The 21,622-nt window shown below is 34.3% G+C and overlaps 1 protein-coding gene across 3 annotated transcripts; it reads right to left on the bottom strand.

Moving 5' to 3' along the window:
* Positions 1 to 1,562: 1,562 nt before the first annotated feature.
* On the bottom strand, positions 1,563 to 12,147 carry LOC145951614 (sororin-like protein). 3 transcript variants are annotated; one of them, XM_083062989.1, is made up of 8 exons: positions 11,989 to 12,135; positions 11,627 to 11,673; positions 11,466 to 11,537; positions 11,257 to 11,359; positions 4,063 to 4,291; positions 3,817 to 3,958; positions 3,332 to 3,401; positions 1,563 to 2,031 (listed from the first exon to the last, which is right to left on the bottom strand). In XM_083062989.1, the coding sequence occupies exons 4-8, from the start codon at positions 11,290 to 11,292 to the stop codon at positions 1,879 to 1,881; spliced, it is 630 nt and encodes a 209-aa protein (XP_082919115.1). In that variant the 5' UTR covers positions 11,293 to 11,359; positions 11,466 to 11,537; positions 11,627 to 11,673; positions 11,989 to 12,135; the 3' UTR covers positions 1,563 to 1,878. The 3 variants fall into 3 exon arrangements, with proteins under 3 accessions (XP_082919115.1, XP_082919114.1, XP_082919116.1); XM_083062988.1 differs by lacking the exon at positions 11,627 to 11,673 and having other exon boundaries at positions 11,989 to 12,147; XM_083062990.1 differs by lacking the exons at positions 11,627 to 11,673; positions 11,989 to 12,135 and adding an exon at positions 11,834 to 11,979.
* Positions 12,148 to 21,622: the final 9,475 nt, after the last annotated feature.

Here is a 21,622-nt window from a genome sequence, read left to right as displayed (position 1 = left end):
CTTACCTCGAAAGTGAAGTGAAATTAAATAAGAGGGGGGAGAATAAAAGAACTCTGAACAATCCACAACAAAACTTCAAACAAATTAACAACTTGATTCAAGGTTCCTAATGACCTAAATTACAAACAAAACAACTTAGATGAGATTTCGAGAAGAAAATTACCTCATTAGAGAAGGTTTTGCAAAGAAGGAGACTCATGGACTAAAGCACTTATCTCTAAAAACTTTTTCTCTCTAGATTTTTTATGAACAAAACTTATGAAACTCAATTAAAAATAGAAACGTTATATTCCTCCTTTCACGGGGTCAAACTAGACCTCTATCAAAAGAGACTCTCAATACTACCTGAACTCAAAAGAAATCCTCAAATTCTTGATCTTTCAACACAAATTAATCTACACAACAACATATGATTAATTAAAATCAACAACACTCTAAGACCCATAATATTACATATTCAAATAAGAAACTTCTATTCAAATACAAATTCTTTTTATTTGATTGTAAAACTTTTTATATTATATTTGAATATGTTTATATACTTTAAATTTATTTAATTAATTTAAAATTATTATTTTCATTAGTTTTTAATCTAAATAATTACTTTAGATATCTACTCACTTTTAATTGATTATTTATTTTATTTAAAAAGATTATTTATTTAGTTATATTATTTTTATTTAATTGATTAAAATAAAAAATTAATAAAAACTCATTTTTTTAAATATTTGTTTTCTATTTTTTTCTTTTTTACTCTATTTTATTTATTTTTATTCATTTATTTCTATCTTCTCTTTTTAATAAATACTTTATTTCTTACATATTTTCACTTTTTTTTCTTTTTACCTATTTTAACTAACTTACTTCTCTCTTCTTTATTTCTCTTCCCTCTATTTTTTACCTATTTCTTTTCTCTTTACCAAACACATCATCATTAAGTAAGAGGAAACATGTATTAAAGAATGTATTGCAATTAGAGATGTAAATAGGACAAAACGAGACATGTATAGATAGTAGTCTTTCGCTACCCGTCTTGTGGATAAATATCCATCTTATACTTGTTCTCATATTTGTGTGGATATCCATTAAATAGATATTCATATATTTTTTTAGATATGTGCAGATGTTTAGAGATATCTATGTATATTTATTTAATTTTTTTTTATATTTTAATAATATTTTCTATTTATTATAATATTTTTTTTTATTTTGTATAAAATGATTTTTATGTTTTCTATTATACCCTCTTTCATGTTTACTTCATAATAAATGCATAATTGTTATCACGAGTAAATTAATTAAAATCTAGGTGAGATGCAAGAGTATAATTGGTAACATAACATACATGCACGTGACTTTTAAGACAAGCATATCATCATCACTGCTAACATATGCAATGAACATAATCATAAGACATATAGCATCTATATGAACGTCGATAAAGCCACATTAAGAATATCAGCATCTAAGTCTGCTTTGAAATCTATATATATCTAGCTATGTATCCAGAAAAATTGTATCTCTTTGCATTTGCCCGGTAAGGTTTTTAAAGAATCATCAAATTAAAACGAAGCAAGACATTAAAACCAAATATTCATTAAATATAAGAATACTACCACACTACTAAAAGAAATTTACAAGAGAAATAAGAAAGAATTTCCAAGGACAATTAATGTGTTAGACTAAACGGTTTAAACTTTGATTGTTCCCACTAGACTATTACAAAAGATTATTAAGAACTTACATACATACATTTGGTCAAAAGAGATGACACCGAGGTAGTTACTTCAACGTGAAAATACTATATCACAACTATACAACCTTCCAAGACAAAAATGTTTCAAACTGCTATATATAGTTTTTTTTACTTCTCTACGCTTAATCCAACTCATCAGAGTCATCATCAGATTTAGCCTCCACTAGCAGTTCAAATTCGTCAATCTCTTTAAAGTATGCTTTCTGTTTTTCAATAAAATCTTGCACCTGAGGATCCTTGAACATATCTTTTTCAGATGACAAAGCACACTGTTTCTGAAAATGTAGCAGATATGCATCAGACACTGGCAAAATAACTATTTTAACATGATTGGATATGTAACTGAAAAAAAAGAAATATGCACAATCTATGGTCTATAAGAAAGATTAGCACATTTCTCCTGCCAAAAGAAAATGTCGTGTAGGGGGAAAACAGAAGTGCATGAAGATAGAAAGTACTGGAAAATCAAGTAGGTTAATAGGATGATATTCTAATATTATATATAGTTTATATTTTTAATTCCCTAAATACTAGATAATGCCATTTGTAAGGACATCCTTATTTTAATCTTCTCTATAGTTTTTTGGCTCTTTAATGGTAGAAATCTCTCACTGAAAGCACAAATGATAGGTAACAAAATACTACTCTATCACTATTCTTATATTTCTACCATTAAAGAGCTAAAAAACTATAGAGAAGATAAAGATAAACTGAAATATTTTCATTCCTCCTCCAAAGTTACATTATTTATTACTCAATAACTATAAGGATGACCCAACAAGTGTCATCATTTAGTATAAAAATATAAACTATATACAATATTAGAATATCATCCTATTAGCCCACTTGATTTAATTCCCTTCTTTTGGGTCTTGTAAGGCTCATCCTATCATCAACCCGACAACTATTTCAATGATTTTAATAGGACAGTGAGTAATTTGTAATGACAAAGGAAATCTAAATAGTTAGGAATCACAATAACTATCTGAGATTGAATTTTGATCAACTTCCATTGTACACACTTTTAAACTATTCCAAATGCAATAAAAAAAGGTGGTCCAGAGAACAAGACTCCCACTATATCTTAATGAATGGATAGATTTTATCCTATACAACATGTGACCAGGTGGCAATCTTACCATTGCATAAAGCTCACCCTTCACACAAATTCAAATCCTACAAATAGTGAAAACACCCATTATATTTTAGATGTGACTCATGTGAGTAAATTTTACAGTTCTTCCTTTTTCTACAATTGACTGTGTAGTTTCATAAGATAAGACATCAAGAGAGGTTGGCATAAAACTGTTTGATGATGATTAGACAAAAGACTTGAGATCAATCATGCCATGGAGATTGACATACTCACCAAAAAAGCAGGAATACTCATCTTAAACAGTAAATAAATAATCCTTGGAAAATGCTCATTGCAATATAACTAGAGCCAGAGGGGTTTGAGTTTCCTAATAAATCAAGTTTTGTTGAATAATTGATTCAATATAACTAGAGCCAAAGGGGTTTGAGTTTCCTAATAAAATCACAGAAACTTGGAAATTCAATAGTAAATTAACATACCTTTGTACGAGGAACTGTCAATGCCTTGGCTTTGGGTAGGTTCACACCTTCAAACTCATCATTTTTTTCACTGTTTTTTCATTACAAAATCATACACAACAATAAGTACATGATAAAACATCCTAGAAAGAGACAATAAAAAGAAAAATATCAAACCCAGTTCCCTTTATCAATTCAAGAATAGAGATATAATGAATCTATCCAACTGTAGCAAAGATACCAACAAAGAAAAAAAAAAACAACCGGAAAATTTCAAGCAATGCAATGACAAATCAGGACAGATTACATAGGTGAACAAAAAAGGGTAACTCTGAATCAGGAATCTATTCAGGAAAGCTTGTTACAATTCTACATCTATTGGAAGGTCAATGAAAAATATTTTGAGTCTTTTATTAAAATAAGAAATAGAAAATAAGTTTTAGAGTAAGTTTGTTAGAATACTTTAGAGAGGTCCTTTCACCCGAAGAGTGGTAGTAACCAATTACCGAGTATCGGAGAGCTTGAAATCGGGTGTCCTACTTTCAGGAACAGCCACTGCCTTCCCTTTATCCCTCCTTCGTTTTCTGGAACAAGTCCTTCGGCTGTAGACTACTGAAATAGGCCCAGAAGCTTCAACATCAACAGTCCCTAAACCCAAACAAAAAAAAAAACAGGAATCGCAATGTTTAAGCACAATAGAGAAAGTTCAAACATAATTAGAGACATTATCTACGGATGAGTGATTAAATTACCGTGGAGAGGTGTTGTGGAAGGAGTAGGCGGTGAAGGAGAGGTAGGATTTGTGACAGTATCGAGATTGGTGGTGGTAGAAGAGATGGTTTTAGGTTTATTGAGTGCGGAAGAAGAAGAAGAAGTAGGGTTGGTTTTGTGAGGTTTGAGGGAAGAAGAAGTGTTGGTGCAATCGGAAAGAGGCTTTCTGCGTCTTTGGTTAGCTTCCATTACTACTGCTGCCTGATAGAACTGGTACCAACCGAATATGAAATTCAGATTTAATAAAAATAGAATGCCGGAACTTTATTAATCGTAATATTGCTTCTTGAGACGAATTACAACTGGACACCAATAGCCAGCTACCCCAAAACCTAATTCTTCCCAATTCCCTCCTCCAATAGAGGTACAATATCCTCTATTTAAAATAAATCTCATAACTGAAAATAGATAACTAATCAAAACAAACTATTAAAAGATAAACCTAAAAAATAGATAAATTATTTAAAATAGACAACCAATAATGATAAAACAGATAACTCAATTCTGTTCGGCTAACTATTATCATTATTTTCCCTTTTGTGGCGCCTCCTATATACCTTAGTAATAGGAGGTTTCGGTTGAAGTCTATCAATACCCCCCCCTAAAAGAACCACCTTGTCCTCAAGGGGAAAGTGAGGAAAAGTATCTTGAATATCTGCAGCTAATTCCCAAGTATTGTTGCACGAAGGAAGTTGTTGCCATTTCACTAATACCTCCACCTGCCCGGTGTGTGATTCACGACACTCGACAATTTCCTCAGGTTGCACTTCCAACTCATGATCTTCATTTAGCATAGGAGGCAATGATTGAGGTTGTTGCTGCGGTTGGAGTGCCTTCTTCAGCAAAGACACATGAAAAACTGGATGAATTTTAGAATGAGCTGGTAACTCTAATTTGTAAGCAACCGCACCCACTTTACTAATAATTTGGAAAGGACCATAAAAACGAGAAGCTAATTTCTCATTGGGCCTCTTAGCCAATGAACGAAGACGGTAAGGTTGCAGTTTCAAATAAACCCAATCCCCAACCTCAAACTCCACCAATCGCCGATGTTTGTTAACATAAGAACGCATTTGATCTTGAGCTTTAAGTAAATTCTGCTTCAGTTCCTGTAACATTTGATCGCGTTGCTCATTAAGTTGATTCACTGCTTCAACTTTAGAGGGGATGGTTCCAGCCTTAATCAACAAAGGAGGTTCTATACCATATAGTGCCTGAAAAGGAGTCATCTTGGCAGAAATATGATAATTGGTATTGAACCAAAATTCAGCCCAGGGCAACCAATCTGGCCATTGTTTCGGTTTCGTACTAGAGAAGCAACGTAGGTAAGTTTCAAGGCAGCGGTTAACAACCTCTGTTTGGCCATCTGTTTGAGGATGATAAGCGGTACTAAATTTAAGCTTAGTTCCTGCCAATCGGAAAATTTCCTTCCAAAAGTGACTCAGAAAGAGCTGGTCTCTATCTGATACAATTGAAGAAGGAAAACCATGTAAACGGACTACCTCCTTAACAAAAACAGCAGCTACTTCTTGAGCAGAGAAAGGATGGCCCAAAGAGCAAAAATGAACATATTTAGTTAAACGATCTACCACAACAAAGATAGTATCTTTCCCTTTTGTCCTTGGCAGTCCTCCAATAAAATCCATGGAAATATCACTCCAGACTTGAGCAGGAATAGGCAAGGGCTGTAACAGTCCCCCTGGAGCTAGAGTGTCATATTTATTCCGTTGACAAATATCACATTGTTGCACATACTTCTTAATGTCTCCTCTCATACCTTCCCAAAATAAGAAGCTAGCCACTCGTTTATATGTGCGAAAGAAACCGGAATGGCCGCCTGAAGGGGTGTCATGGCACTCTGCTATAATAGTGGGAATTCTGGGGTTAGTTTTGGGTAAAACTAATTTCCCACGATAATGTAATCTGCCCCTGATTAAGGTATAATCTGCATGTGAACGAGGATCAACCATTAAATCTTGAATAATGAGTTGTAGTTTAGGATCTTGTTGTACCTCATTGTCCCATTTATCCACTTCTCGTGATGCTAGGAGGGATAAAGCAGCGTACATTGCTTTCCTGGATAATGCATCAGCCACCGAATTTTCCCTTCCTGGTTTATATTGAATTTCAAAGTCCATTCCGATCAACTTGACAGCCCACTTGAATTGTTCTTCACTAAATAATCTTTGATTAGTAAGGAATTTCAGGCTTCTTTGATCAGTTCTAATAATAAAATGTCTGCCCAACAAATAATGGCGCCATTTCTGTACTGCTTGCACTAGTGCCATTAACTCCCTCTCATAAACTGACTTTAGTTGTGCTCTTTCGGATAACCCTTGGCTCCAAAAGGCTATTGGTTTTCCTCCTTGCATCAGTACAGCTCCTAAACCCTTACTTGAAGCATCCGTTTCTACTACAAATTCCTTGGAAAAATCAAGTACAACCAAAGAAGGCAGTTCGGTCATGGCTTTCTTAAGGTCTTGAAAAGCTAATTCGGCCTCTTCATTCCAATGAAATTTATCCTTTTTAAGAAGGTTAGTTAAGGGTTTTGCCAATTTCCCGTAGTCCTTGACAAATCTTCTATAATACCCCGTTAACCCAAGGAATCCCCTAAGGCTTTTAATATCCTTAGGTTTAGGCCAAGTACACATAGCTTCCACCTTTTTTTGGTCAGCTGCTACACCTCCTCCCGACACAATATGCCCCAAATATTCCAGTTTAGTCTGCCCAAAAGTGCATTTCTTCTTGTTAACTTTCAAAAGGTTAGCCTGCAACACCTCAAGAACTTGGTGTAAATGTGAAAGATGTTGTGATAAAGTCTCACTGTATACTAATATATCATCAAAGAATACTAGAGCAAATTTTCTGAGGAAGGGTTTAAGCATCTCATTCATGAGGGCTTGAAAGGTTGACGGAGCATTTGTGAGACCAAAAGGCATCACTAAAAATTCATAGTGCCCTTCATGAGTTCTAAAGGCTGTTTTCTCAACGTCCTCCTTTTTCATTCGAATTTGATGATATCCAGATTTGAGATCCAACTTAGTAAAAATAGTAGCTCCACCTAATTCATCCAGTAACTCCTCAATGATAGGGATAGGAAATTTATTGGGTATGGTAATTTTGTTCAAGGCTCGATAATCCACACAAAATCTCCACCCTCCATCTTTCTTCCTAACTAAAATGATGGGACTGGAATAAGGGCTGATACTTGGCCTTATTAATCCCGCCTCTAACATCTCTGAAACTAACTTTTCAATCTCAGATTTTTGATAATGAGGATATTTGTATGGCCTGAGATTGGGAATTTCAGCCCCCTCCTTAAGATGTATTGCGTGATCATGTCTACGATTAGGAGGAAGGTGGGTAGGGTCTTCAAATAACTCCCCAAAGTCTTCTAACAATCTTGAAACTGCAGCAGGGGTATTAAGCTCGGTTGTTGGAATTTCTAGTTCCTTTCCATAATGAATAAGTAGACCCTCTCCTTCATCCTTCAAAACTCGCATAATAGCACTGAAGTTCATCTCTTCCTTGATTAGAGCAGGATCTCCAGTAATCTTGTGCATAATGTTCCCCCTCTTCAATGTGAGTTCCAGCCTCCCAAAGTCAGCCTTTATCTCCCCTAGACTGGCTAACCAATCTAGTCCCAAAACAACATCCACTCCTTTTAGGTTGAACAAATAAAAATCTTGAATAATGTCTAAATTCTGCATATGAATCAGCAGGCCCTTGCACTTTCCTCGACATCTAACCTTGTGTCCATCCCCCACTTCCACCACGTAAGAAGGAGTGTCTTCTACTGATAACTGTAACCTCTCCACCAATTCTGTGGAAATAAAATTGTGAGAAGCTCCACAATCGATAAGAATAATGATTGACTGAGTTTGCAAATCTCCCCCTACTTTCCATGATTTAGCTGTCGTGAATCCAGTCATGGAGAAAAGGGATAATTGTAGTGACTTAAAACTTTCAGGCATAGTTAAGTCTTCTTCCTCCTCCTCGTTTTCCTCATCCTCACACATCACGATCATACGAAACTGTTTATTCTTGCAGCGATGCTCACGATGGTATGGTTCGTCGCAACGGAAACATAACCCTTTCTCGTGTTTCTCTCTCATTTCTGCTCCTGTTAAGTATTTAAATTCTCTTCCCCTGTTACGAGACCCTTCTCCTGTCGTCTTGCCTCCAATACTGCCCATGGTATTCCCTGTTGAAGAATCCTCTATTTTCTTTCCAATTAAGGCTTTGGAATCAATCGTAACAACCTTACTTGAAGGGTTACTCCGAAAAAATCCATTCGATCTGGTGTAATTATTAATTGACTTCTTGCTCAACACTAAATTTTTTTGTTCTACCATGATGGCTTTCTGGATAACTGCTGAAAGGGTAGTGAGTTCATATAATCTCACTTCCACTTGAATTTCTTCTTTTAATCCATTCAAAAAAATTCCCTTCGCAAAATCTTGGTTAATTTCCCTCAAGGCCCCCACGTATTTCTCAAACTCCTCTACAAACTCCTCCACCGTCCCTGTTTGCTTGAGAGACAACAACAATTCAAAAGGATTTTGAATCATGGATGGTTGGAAGCGCCTGATAACTGCCAATTTGAATCCTTCCCAAGTAGGTGTTGGGTTGCATCTTTCCCACCACTGGAACCAACTCAAGGCTCTTCCCTCCAATGCAACCATGGTTGCTTGCATTCTTTCCTCGTCTGTGACACCTTTTAGGTTAAAGTAGCGCTCCAATTTCTGGGTCCAGCCAAAAGCATCTTCGCCCGCAAAAATTGGAATTTCCAATTTGCGCCATAGTTCGTTGCCCCTATCTCTGGAGTTGTTGTGATCCCCACTGGTTATGTGGTTGTCTGTTTCGCCTGGCTGCACTCCTAATTTGGCAGCAATTGCCATGAGGAGTTCCTCGTTTTTCTTGGTCCTGGCTTCATTCAGTTCCATTCTAGTCCTCATCTCTTCCCTCTCTTGAGCCCATTCTTCCATGCTTCGCTCCATCCCTCGTGTGGTTACCATGCGCAGCTTTTAGAATCGTGGGTTTTTCAGGGCACCAGATCGGTGCTCTGATACCAGTGATAGAACTGGTACCAACCGAATATGAAATTCAGATTTAATAAAAATAGAATGCCGGAACTTTATTAATCGTAATATTGCTTCTTGAGACGAATTACAACTGGACACCAATAGCCAGCTACCCCAAAACCTAATTCTTCCCAATTCCCTCCTCCAATAGAGGTACAATATCCTCTATTTAAAATAAATCTCATAACTGAAAATAGATAACTAATCAAAACAAACTATTAAAAGATAAACCTAAAAAATAGATAAATTATTTAAAATAGACAACCAATAATGATAAAACAGATAACTCAATTCTGTTCGGCTAACTATTATCATTATTTTCCCTTTTGTGGCGCCTCCTATATACCTTAGTAATAGGAGGTTTCGGTTGAAGTCTATCACTGCCTTTGGTTTTCCATTCACAAATATGCTTATTCTTCTGCGTCCCTCTCAAATAGCGGGAATTTATTTTAGTTCAATTGCAAGTTGGTTCATGATATATACACCTCCTCTTTCAAAAAAAAAATAATTAAAATTTTAAAATATTTTTAATTTTTTGTTTTAAATTTTTTAATTTTACATCCATAATATTTAATTTAGTACTTTTTTCCAATCATTTTTCCTTTTTTTTTTCAATTTTTACATGCACCCCCTTATTTTTCCTTCATCCCACCTAGCTTCAAGCAACCTGGTTTATCATCAATAAACTACCTAGTTTTATATGCATAGCATACATGCTAGATACAAATTTTCTGGATACATAGCTAGATATATATAGATTTCAAAGCAGACTTAGATGCTGATATTCTTAATGTGGCTTTATCGACGTTCATATAGATGCTATATGTCTTATGATTATGTTCATTGCATATGTTAGCAGTGATGATGATATGCTTGTCTTAAAAGTCACGTGCATGTATGATATGCATATAAAACTAGGTAGTTTTAATTTGACCACAAGAGAATCATGAGAAAGGACAGAATAGGGATTTATTTAGGCTACTACAAACACATGACATGCTTATAAGGAAGCACGCATGGGGCAATGAGGTGAACTTAGAGGATGTGTGGGATAAAAGGGAACAGGGAGGAATGAGAGAGGTGAGCTATTATTCAGTGAGAATTTGGAGGAGGTTTCAGGTCTCTCGTATGACCAGTGATATCCTCCTTTAAGATTCTACCAGTGTAATTGGGGAATTATTCCTGTTCTCTGTAATCCAGCACTTGGTCTCCTATCAATTGGTATTAGAGCTTCAGATCTGGAGAAGCAGTGGTAACTGGTAATAAGGAATTTAAGCTCTGACAATGAGGAGAATAAGAGAAAAGGACAGAATGCATATTTGATAAGCTTATGTGGTAAAGTGATAAAAAGCAAGGGAGAGAATGGGGAGAAGAGGTATATTAAGAAATTGAGCAATGCATTGGTAGGGAGGCCAAAGGGGGTAGCCAAGTAAGCACCTCAACTAGCCTACAGCTCTATTTTTCTTTTCAAGTTTGGGAAAAATCTATACACTATATTCCCTCTATGAAGTCATTTATAGTCTAAACTCTAGCTCCATTTTCCTTTTCCTGATTGAGAACTATGTTTCAGATTCACCTTGTGTTTGTGAAGTCCTTTAGTTTCAGTAACAGAGAGTGAATTTCGTTTCTGAATATAATCAATCAATTGGCAAGAAAAATTAACAGTCCACAAAAGCAACAGAAATGTAACCACACAGATACTTTGTTGTAGTACATCATGATAATTTGATATTGAAATAAAAATTCATTTAGTGCATATATTGAATAGTAAAATATTTCTTGGACCTTTGTAACTACTACAGGTCAAATTCCAATCAAAGAAACACAAAGGATAAAAGGAGATATCAACTTGGGGCATAGTTAATTAATTTTTCATCAACAAACAAATACTTCAGAGTTGAGAGTTCCAATATCACGACCACAAATAAAGTTTTTTTTTATTTTTTCATTTTTTAATGTATAACCAACAAACTCAAACATGGGCTTCAGAAGCAATAGAATAAGAGATAGTAACAGCATAGAAATCAAATATTATCAGAATAAGGGAGAGGTCAGTATTGAACAAAAATAGTGAATAAAATTCATGGATACCTGAATCTGAACCAGAAAACTAAGAAGTAGACACATCTCCTATATCTCTATTTAGGGCAGCCTGGAAGGCTTCCAAATCCACCCCTGAATGCATTGTTTCATCCTGTGAACATTTACACACAGTGGTAGGATTAGCCAAACCCCAAGTCAGTAAGTTACGGCCGATTTTTTTCCTTGAAAGAAAATGATGAAAGAAGAGCCGAGTAAACCTCGTCATCTTCTGGAAGCTTCACAATAGACGGGTCCATAGCAATTCCACAACACTTGTTATCTTTGGTGATCTATTTAACAAAAAATGAGATCAGAATTTTTCTTTGCACCATATTTAAGCTCATAAATTGAAGCAGACAAACTGAAATAGCGTCATCACCATATGTATTAGGCAATAAGCATCTTGACCACATGTTCAACTTCTACCTAAACACTTACAATCACGTAATAGAATTCAGTTAATTTCAACGAGGGGTTCCATGATGTCATGTTAGGGTTTAGGGCTATTCACGAGCTTGTAAGCATGCTAAACATCTAAAATAAAAACACGTTAATTCATCAAACACACGGGGTGCGAGTACGAGACCTAGAAATTATTGGTACATTACTGAGCAAAAAGCGCAATGATAATTGTTTCAGGTTAAACATTAATGAAGAAACATCGACGCTATACAGTTTGATTGGTTCCTGAGCGTGTTTCGGAAAATTAAGAATGAGGTTCCAAGAGTAATTGCAACTGACCCAACGAAGAGAAAGCAAAAGGTGTTGTTGAGGTTCCAAGAGCGAGCATGTAGGAACCAAAACAATAGTGCAATCTCGATTTCTTTTAGAACACGATTCGAGAACAGAGCACAAGGTAAGATGGTTAAGATTCAAGAGGGTTTTTGTAGTTTCGCGTTTGGACAGAGAAAATTCTTTTAAATAGTTATTTATTAATTATTATAATTGTAATGTTAATGTAATTCGAAGTTTCTATTTATTATTAAATTTTCGGTTTATTTTTTTATTACTTTTACAAGAATAAAAATATATACTAGTGTAATTAATCTAAATATCATCAAATATTAATTATTAAATAATTTATTTGATATTATATTTAGTCAATATTATGATATTAATGATTAATAGTTAAACTAAAATTATAATTTTTATAAAATTGGAGGATATAAGACCAAAATCATTGATTGAATAAAAACTTACAATTTAATCTTTAATTTTCTAATATATTAAATGCTAAAATTTAATTTCACAATACACTAGTACAAAAATGGCTTTTAAAATCGGAGTTTTAAAATCGGTCATCTGGTAGCCGATTTTAAAAGTAATGCGGTGATAATTTTGTAAATAATGGCATTACTTTTAAAATCGGCTACATTATGACCGATTTTAAAAGTCTCTGACGCTACTTTTAAAATCAGCTCTTGAACAGCCGATTTTAAAAGTGAGACTTTTAAAATCGGCTCATGAACAGCCGATTTTAAAAGTCTACTTTTAGAATCAGTTTTAAAAATATCACTTTTAAAATCGGTTATTGAACAGCCGATTTTAAAAGTAGTATCAGAGAATTAATTACACTATCTCTGCTCCTAGTGCTCCATTCTCTACTATTTTGCTTCACTATCATATATTCTTCCTCTTTACTCTCTGGGACTCTCATCTGAAGTGTGGAGCTTCTCATTTTCTAGGACGAATACAACATTGAGGTAACATTTTCGTTTCATGCGTCTTATTTCGTTGGTTTTGGGCGAACTTTGAGTCTGGAACGGCCCTGGAACGGCCCTATGACGGCCCGTTCTGCAAGTAGAACGGCCTATACTGCTTGCGATACGGGCTGTTCTGCAAGCAGTACGGGCCATTCTGCAAGCAGTACAGGCCGTTCCAGGGCCGTTCCCAGACACTGTTTTAGGCATTTTTCTAAATTGGACCCCTTGTATGTATGTGTTATATATTTGTATTTTATTAATAATTTGTGATATAACACATTGAAAAATATTGACAAACCATTTTTAGAATTTATTTTTTTTCATAAACATAGTTCACGTAATACTTGTAAGATGATAATTAAAGACTAATTTTTACATTATAAAAGTAAAATTTTGGAAGTGTTTTTAAATATATTGGAATTAATTGAAATTCAAAAAGAAAATATTTTTTTTAGAATTAAACTTCTTAAAGTAATATAAGAAAACAACAAATAAAGCGGAGTAAAGAGCAAATATTTTTCTAAATTTTTATTTTTGTGCAATGTCCAAACTCGTTGAATTTTTTTTTTTTTTATTCTAGGTATCAATGGTGTATTAGGACTCTCATTAGAGATCCACTTTAGGATTACTGAAGAGATATAAATCAAAGACAATTTTATCCAATTATAATTACTCAACTAACTTCATCACGGAATTTTCTTAAAGAAGATTGTCTATCAAACAAGAAAGGTGAAATTAGGTCATTTGAACTCACACCCATGTTTCTTCGAAGGAGAAAAAAGTTAAGAAAATTTTTATAACAATATTTTTTGACAAAATAAAAGAATGATTTTTTTATAAAATAAATATAGAGTTGTTTTTTTTTTATTCCTATGTGATTTTCTTTAAAAAAAAATCTTCCATATTATACATATTTTAATATTATTTAGGCTTAGCTATTTTCAACCAAATCCTAATAGTATGTTCTCTTAATGATAGTGCACAAGAGTGTGATTTGGCATGTACTCCTAGACTATTCTATGTGTATTGTTAATGGTAATGCACAAGTGTGATATATAATATTTTTACAGACATCATATGTATAGTAATATGTAGTGCATTTCCATTGCATAAGGCATTATAATGTTAGTTGTTATTATTTATTATGCTATGAATGAACCAAATGTGATAATGATATTATATGTTGTGTATGCTACCTTATGTTGTATGTCTTGTTTGTGTTTGGTTATTTAGTTCACATTCCTGCATCGTGAGTCATTGTCGCAACCCGAAAATTTTCGATCTCGCGACTAATGGTTTAGACATCGTTTTGAAAATCTCATCAATTAAGGAATGTCCGGACACCAGACTAATCCTTAATCAATGGTTTTTGAAAATGAGTTCATGGAGTCGCCACCAATGTTTTACTCAAAACATTGGAAAAAGAAAAGGTTTTTTTAAAAATTCAATAATGGCCTTGATAACCAGAATTGGGTTCGGGAGTCGGTTACGTGTAAGGAAGGTTTTAAGCACCCCTACAACGCCCTCAATCGGTACCCTATGATGAAGTTAATGTGATAAGAAATAATAAATTAAATATTAAATCCCCTTTATTAATAACTATTTACATACTTGAAATTTAAATAATATAACTAACCCTAAAATGTCTACATGATTATTTTTATTATAACAATAATTATTATAGATAAGAAATAAAAAAGAGAGAAAGAAATTAACTGAAATACCTCTTGAATGAGCTCTATTGGATCTTCAAAATAGGGAGATTTGAGGTGCTTTCTGGCAACCTTTCGCACTACAATTGCCTCACAACACTCAAAAAATACAATAGGAGAGAGAGAGAATATAGAGATGCGACACAAATCTCAAGAAATATAATAAAAGGGAGAGAGATCGAGAATTTTCGTGCTCAAAGGAGTCTTATTCGAAATTTCTCTGGCCTCCTGGAGAACTGTGCCCGAGGCTTCAATTTATAGGCATCAGATGTGGGCCAGAACGGTCCGTTTTGGATTCGGAACGGCCCGTTCCGGATCCGAACGTTATGTTCAAATTACGCACACTGGAACGGCCCGTTCTAAAAACGGATCGGCCCATTCCAGAGTAGAAATTAACACATATTTTTCCTTTCCAGAACGGCCCGTTCCAAATTTGACTTGTTTGGAACGGCCCGTTCTGGTATTGGAACAGCCCGTTCCGGTATTAGATTTTAGGTGTTTTAGTCACGTTGGAACGGTCCGTTCCGAGGTTCGGAACAGCCCGTTCCGATTCTGGAACAGCCCGTTCCGGGCTACTAAAACAACCTTATTTGATCTTTAGGCCTTCTGACATCCTTTCTTGTTGTTTGCCTGCTTCGGGAGCTCCTTTCCTTCATGATGTAGGTCCATTTTCTTGTTTGTGTGCCCCCCGAACGAAATTGGGTGTCTACAGTCATCTTGGTAGTTTTCCTTTGGTTATTATGCAAGTAGTCATTAACATGATGTTGAATATATTGGTGGTGAGACTTAGGCTTTGTGTTGGGTTGCTCTAATAGACTTTGTGTTGGGTTGCTCTAATAAGATTTGTGTATGCTATCTTATGTTGTATGTTTTATTTGTGTTTGGTGTGACACCCTCTACCCCGCATATCATAATACATAGGTAACAAAATTCAAATAACATAATTTTTCATAATTGAAATACCAAACATGTTTAGATAAAGAGTACCACATCAATAACTTAAACAAATAACTCAATCAACGGAAATAACAAAGAAATGATGCTAAGGTTTCCAAAACAATTTAATAAAAAAATATTTTAATCTAATCTTATCTACACCCTGATATCACATGTCATATCAGAGCAAAGCCCAATATAGAAGCCTAAGCTTCATCACCAACATTCTCAGCCTCACGTTGATGATCACATGTATAATAGTCAAAGGAAAGCAACACAAAAGAAAAGGGAGTGAGAAACATCTCACTCTGGCTCATAGTGTAGGAATATACACCAAACAAGATATGTATAGCATACATAGATTAATAATAATATCACGTCTCACTCATCCAAGACATAAAAACATCAATTTATCCTATAACATTAAGAATACATATGTATGGATACGGATTACATATTATCATGCATGTGGCGCCAGTAACATATCACATGGCATATTGCCGCTAGCAATACACGAATAGTAGTCGAGGAGTACATGTCAGGTCACACCCTCTACGCACTCTCACTGAAGGACATACTACCAGGGTCTCGTCGGGATAGCTAAGCCGCGCAAGATACATCCCATTCACACAATGGGCGAGACTGGGACTTACAAATCGAGTTATCCTCAAGGACTAATCCCCAAGCTTTTATACAAGGGGTCTTACCTAGCGGTGTATTTCATATCGTACCCTTAAAAACATTTATGCAAATGATGCATGTTAATCAAGACTTTATGCATTCTCATGTCACATTATCATGTCTCATCATCATGTCTCATCATCATATCACATCATCATATCATATCATATTTACATAGTTTTCACAGAGCACATTAATTCATATATGTGACACCCTTACTACCCCAACACATATATAATATAATTTAATTAAGAAGAATAAACTTTCAAAGGGTTCGTAAAAGGGTTCACATAAAACTTCGAAACTGTTCTTTCTTCAATATAAGAAAATGACTGAAAAATAAAACTTGAAAGGTAAAATTTAGGAGTTTACAATTTTAAAATCATTTATTACAATACCCAATCCATATAAATATTTTGTCCTAGAAATCCTCTGCCCCGATGTCACATTATCAGAGCATTCCCATAATTTAACTATTGGCATTCTAGATGCCACTCGTAGCCGGATCTTCTTCACCTAAAATATCCACAGTTTATACGGTGAGAAAAGAAAATATTTATATGCAAAGTACATACAAACAATCACAATATAATCTCATCATAATTCATTATTTAATAAAAAATATATATATATATATATATATATATATATATATATATATATATATATACATATCAATCATTCATCATCTTCACATCTCAATTCACATTTAACATATTTCATTTCACATATATATCTCAATCCATCATAATCCACACCAATTATACAATTTACAACATCATTTCCATATTCATAATTCATGTCAATCTTACAATTAACAATATCATTTCCAAATCCATAATTCACATCAATCTTACAATTAACAATATCATTTCCAAATCCATAATTCACATCAATCTTACAATTAACAATATCATTTCCAAATCCATAATTCACATCAATCTTACAATTAACACTATGTCAAGACCTCGCCACATCAGACACAAGTGATACAGGTTAATTACCTCCCACACCAAACCAGGGTCACGCCCTCCCTGTAGCATCACTTACCCAGGGGCCGTGCCATCCCTAGTCATTTAAGGAGTACGCTCGTCCTTGAAGTATCACATACATAGGGTTCGTATCATCCCTGATCATCCGGGAGTACGTTCGTCCCTGAAACATCAACTATCAGGGTTCGTATCATCCTTGATCCTTTAGTGTGAGGAACCACAATCAAATTACAATCCATACAGTCTCTTGCAATTAACCCTATGCCAGGGCTGCCATAATCGACATAAGTGGTGTGTGTTAACTGTCTTACTCATCCCACACCATGCTAGGGTCACGCCCTCCCTGTAGCACCACTTACCCAGGGGCCGTGCCATCCCTAGTCACTGATGTGAGGCACCACAATCACAATCATAATCACATTCATACAACATCTCATCTCATAATTCAAATTCACATCACGTACACAATTTCACCTCACATACACAACATATAAGCCCAACAAAATAAGGGTTTACACACGCCTCAAGTAATTCACATCAAGATCATTCATTCTTATCAATCAATACAATATAACATTCATAAATTAATATTATAAACAATGGAATTATCAATTTCATATAACTTTAACATAAACCATAAAACTCCCAATTCTTTCAAAACCTAACTTACAGGCACTTTTCTACAGTTTCGTTCTCCCTCTCAGATCTTCTTCTACCCAATTCCCTCATGTAACTCCACATATAAAAAACCCCTTTTTCTCCCGTACCTGGATAAATAGGAACTCAGGCAGAACCTCCTCCTCTTTTTTTAAACAAGGATCGGAACTAAAACTGGAGCAGAACCTCATCCTCTGAGTTCCTCTTGGTCTTCAGAGAGAAGAAGAGGAACGAAAGAGAGAACAGAAGAGAAGAGAGAGTGAGAATGAGAGGTGTGTAGAAATGAGAGGATTTGAGGCCTATTTATAGGATTTTTCGCCCACCTACCACAACGGCTGTAACATCCCAAATTTTATTCAATGAAAAGAAATATTTTTTTATGTGAATAAGTATTTTATTTATGTATTTTACTATTTACGTATACGTATTTTACTATTTATGTATACATATTTTTACTATTTATGTATACGTATTTTACTATTTACGAATACGTATGTATGAATAGTATTTTACTATGCAATTGCACAGTAAAGGGGCGGCTGAAACGTGGGCTGCGGATTCTTTCCGTTTCAAAATTTTAATTAATTTGAATATAATAATGAATAGTGCATAGTGCATAGTAATTTATAATATTATTTTAATGAATAGTGCATAGTGCATAGTAACTTCAAAAATTCTATAAATAGGGGCCTAAGGTTTTGAAAATTTAGAATTCTAGAGAGAAGGAAATTCTGGAGAAATAGAGAGAGAAAGTAAGAGAGAGAGAAGGAGAAAGAAAAGGAGGTTCTGCTCTAGTGCCTTGTTTAAGGAGAAAGAGGAAGAGATTCTGCCCTAATTCCGATTCCTTTTAAGGAAAGATAGAGAGGAGGAGATTCTGCCCAAATTTCTGTAAACCCAGGTAAGGGGGGAGTGGGAAACCTCGCTTGGGGGTGTGGGAATAATTGTTAAATAGTTTGTTTGTTGGATTGGCTCCCGATCCCTTACCTGTTGTTTATTTCTTTGAATATGTATTATTGATGTGTTTTGTTTTATATCTTATTTACATATTAGAATCTGTTATTTGAATGGAAGGCTAAGCCTCCTAAGTATTTATAAATTTGTAATCTGTTATTTAAATGGAAGGCTGAGCCTCCTTATTATCTTATATTACCTTTTAAGCTTCCTACTTTACTTAAAAGATCTTAATATATTATTATTGAAAAATATGATACCTAAGCAACCTCTGGACTGTTGGATTGTTGGACTGTTGGACTGTTGGACTGTTTGGACTGTTGGACTGTTTGGACTATTGAACTATTGGACTATTAAATTGGATTATTGAAATAATTCTTAATTATGAAATATGAATATGATATGTGTAACATGCTAAAGGTTGAGTTTGTGAATGTATGACATGCATCATATGCACATATTACTCCAGGTGTGCCGCTGAGGCCGCATACCCACGACTAACAAGGTGTACCTTTGAGTCACCCACGATATGCTAACAAGGTGTATGAACACCAGTGATAGGTGTGCCTTCGGGACACCAGTGATGTAACATGCTAACGAGGTGTATGAACACCAGTGATAGGTGTACCTTTGGGTCACCAGTGATAAATTCTGAAACTTCCGTATGGCGCCACATGCATACAATAGTGAGTCAAGTCAAGAAAATCATTATACATAAGCATATATGTGAGATTGATTATATATGTGAATTATACTGCGTGTGTGTGTGCTATTTAACTTTTATTTCTATATCTGCAACTGAGTGAGAAGTTTCTCACTCCCTTGTCATTTTTGTGTATATTTAAATTATGATGCAGATAATTAGCATGAGGCTGAGGATGTTGGTGGTGAAGCTTAGGCTTCTGTTTGGGTTTCGCTCTGATAGGATGTGACATCGGGATTAGCTAGACTTATTGTTAAATTATTATTATTTTTCTTTTATAATTTTTATGTTATTTATGTTGAAAGTGTGTATTTTTGTCATATTATAATTTTACTAAAAGATTATAAGTTAATTCCTAACTAGGAGGCTCTGCCACCTTTACTGGGATTAATTTATAATCTTTGTTTTATAATAACTTCTTGAGTTTAATATTTATGTGTATGAATTATGAATGTGCATCTTCTACCTTATGATACTTATTGTTTTATATCATTCTATGAAAATCTTTTATAAATATAGTTTATGTTTATTAATGATGTTGGGGTAGAGGGTGTCACATTTAGTGGTATCAGAGCAAGTCGATTTTATCAACCGTGTGTGTTATGTGCTTATCATGACTCTGTTGTGTACTCTGACTATGTCTTGTTTGTTGTGTACTATGATGATGATGTTCGTCCTGTGTTGATATTGTTGAGTTTGAGATTGTTAAGTTAGTTTGTAATCAGAGGAATGATAATCATGATAGTGTTAGCCAACTCGAATTATTAGAACCTTGGATGGGAGGTGATATATTGAGTGTACTAAGAGTTTATGATTGGTGAAGTTTCTGACATCTATAGTTGTAGCAGGTTGAATCTAAAGGTGGTTGTCTCTATGGTGAGAGATCGAAATGATGTTAATTCCCTTAAGTGTTATTATTGGTATGTTAATTATTTATGGTTTAGGTAGCATGTGAGTTGTTTTGATTGAGAAAAGTAAGGAGAGACTTGAATGAGAAATTAAGTAGTGAATTTGGAAAAAGTTGAGGTATTTTGTGGCATTAGATATATTGATACATTATTGCTATTTGGTGTCGAAAATATTCTCATTATAGTTTGTTATGATAGTATGAGTATTATATCGACAAAAATTATATTTTGAGGTCTTTATGAAGAATATGGTTTTAGATATTATCTTTTCAATAGAACTAGGATAAGATGAAACAAAAATCTAGAACTTCAAGTTATGACTGCCTTGGTGATTAGAAATTTAGTAAGCACTGAATTTATTAGTGGTGATATTTGAATCTTTAGCTAAAGAGATGATCTCTTGGAAATCTTATGTCTTCATAAAGAGTTGTAGCTTATTCACTTAACTTTCGTTTGAGATAGGTTTGAAATCATTTGGACGAATACAACTCTGTGTGTCAGGTAGATATATGCTATCATGATATTTTGAGTTGTTAGGCATAAAAATAGATTTAAACTAGATTATCTAAGTATGAATTTGGATTGTATGAGGTGAGTATTTTAGACCATGAAATTTCTTGCGGAGGAAGATCTACTTAAGTTATGCTTAAGTGAGAGATACTTGAGTCAATTAGTAAAATCAGGAGTCTTGTTTGATAGTTTATATGAAAATTCAGTGAGTAATTTTTTTTTAACAACTGTTCATGGTTTAAACTGCTCTCACTATAAAAATTGCTTTTGCCTTCGTTTCTTTGGTCATTAAGATGTTCAGTTCACTAGGTTGTTTCTTGCCTACCCTTGGAATCAACCGTAAGGATAATCTATATCAGGAGTTCTTGAACCTTTGTATATTTTTAACTACCCAAATCATTTCGTTGCTTACTTCTTTGAATTACTTACTATTACCTTTGACTGAATTGACTAGAAAGGAGTTACATTAGTATGGGATAACAATTGAGGAAGTAGTTTTCAAACTCTTAAGGAAAGATTGACTAATGTTAATATTACTAGATTTTAGTAAGATTATTGTGATATATAAATATGTCTCTGAAAATAGGTTTAGGAAGAATATTGTGGCAAGAAGAAAAGATAG

Source organism: Cajanus cajan, chromosome 9, assembly GCF_000230855.2.
Source record: "Cajanus cajan strain Asha chromosome 9, NIPB_CcT2T_4, whole genome shotgun sequence".
NCBI classification, from domain to species: Eukaryota; Viridiplantae; Streptophyta; class Magnoliopsida; order Fabales; family Fabaceae; genus Cajanus; species Cajanus cajan.
This window is presented reverse-complemented; position numbering and strand designations above follow the sequence as displayed.

What these genes read in the sequence shown, in the direction of transcription:
- LOC145951614 (XM_083062988.1), bottom strand. Translation starts at nt 11,292, where the DNA reads ATGTGTCTACTTCTTAGTTTTCTGGTTCAGATTCAG. An exon ending in TTCCACAACACCTCTCCACG is followed by an intron (nt 3,959 to 4,062) that starts GTAATTTAATCA and finishes GTTTGGGTTTAG; the next exon opens with GGACTGTTGATGTTGAAGCT. An exon ending in TGACAGTTCCTCGTACAAAG is followed by an intron (nt 2,032 to 3,331) that starts GTATGTTAATTT and finishes CTACATTTTCAG; the next exon opens with AAACAGTGTGCTTTGTCATC.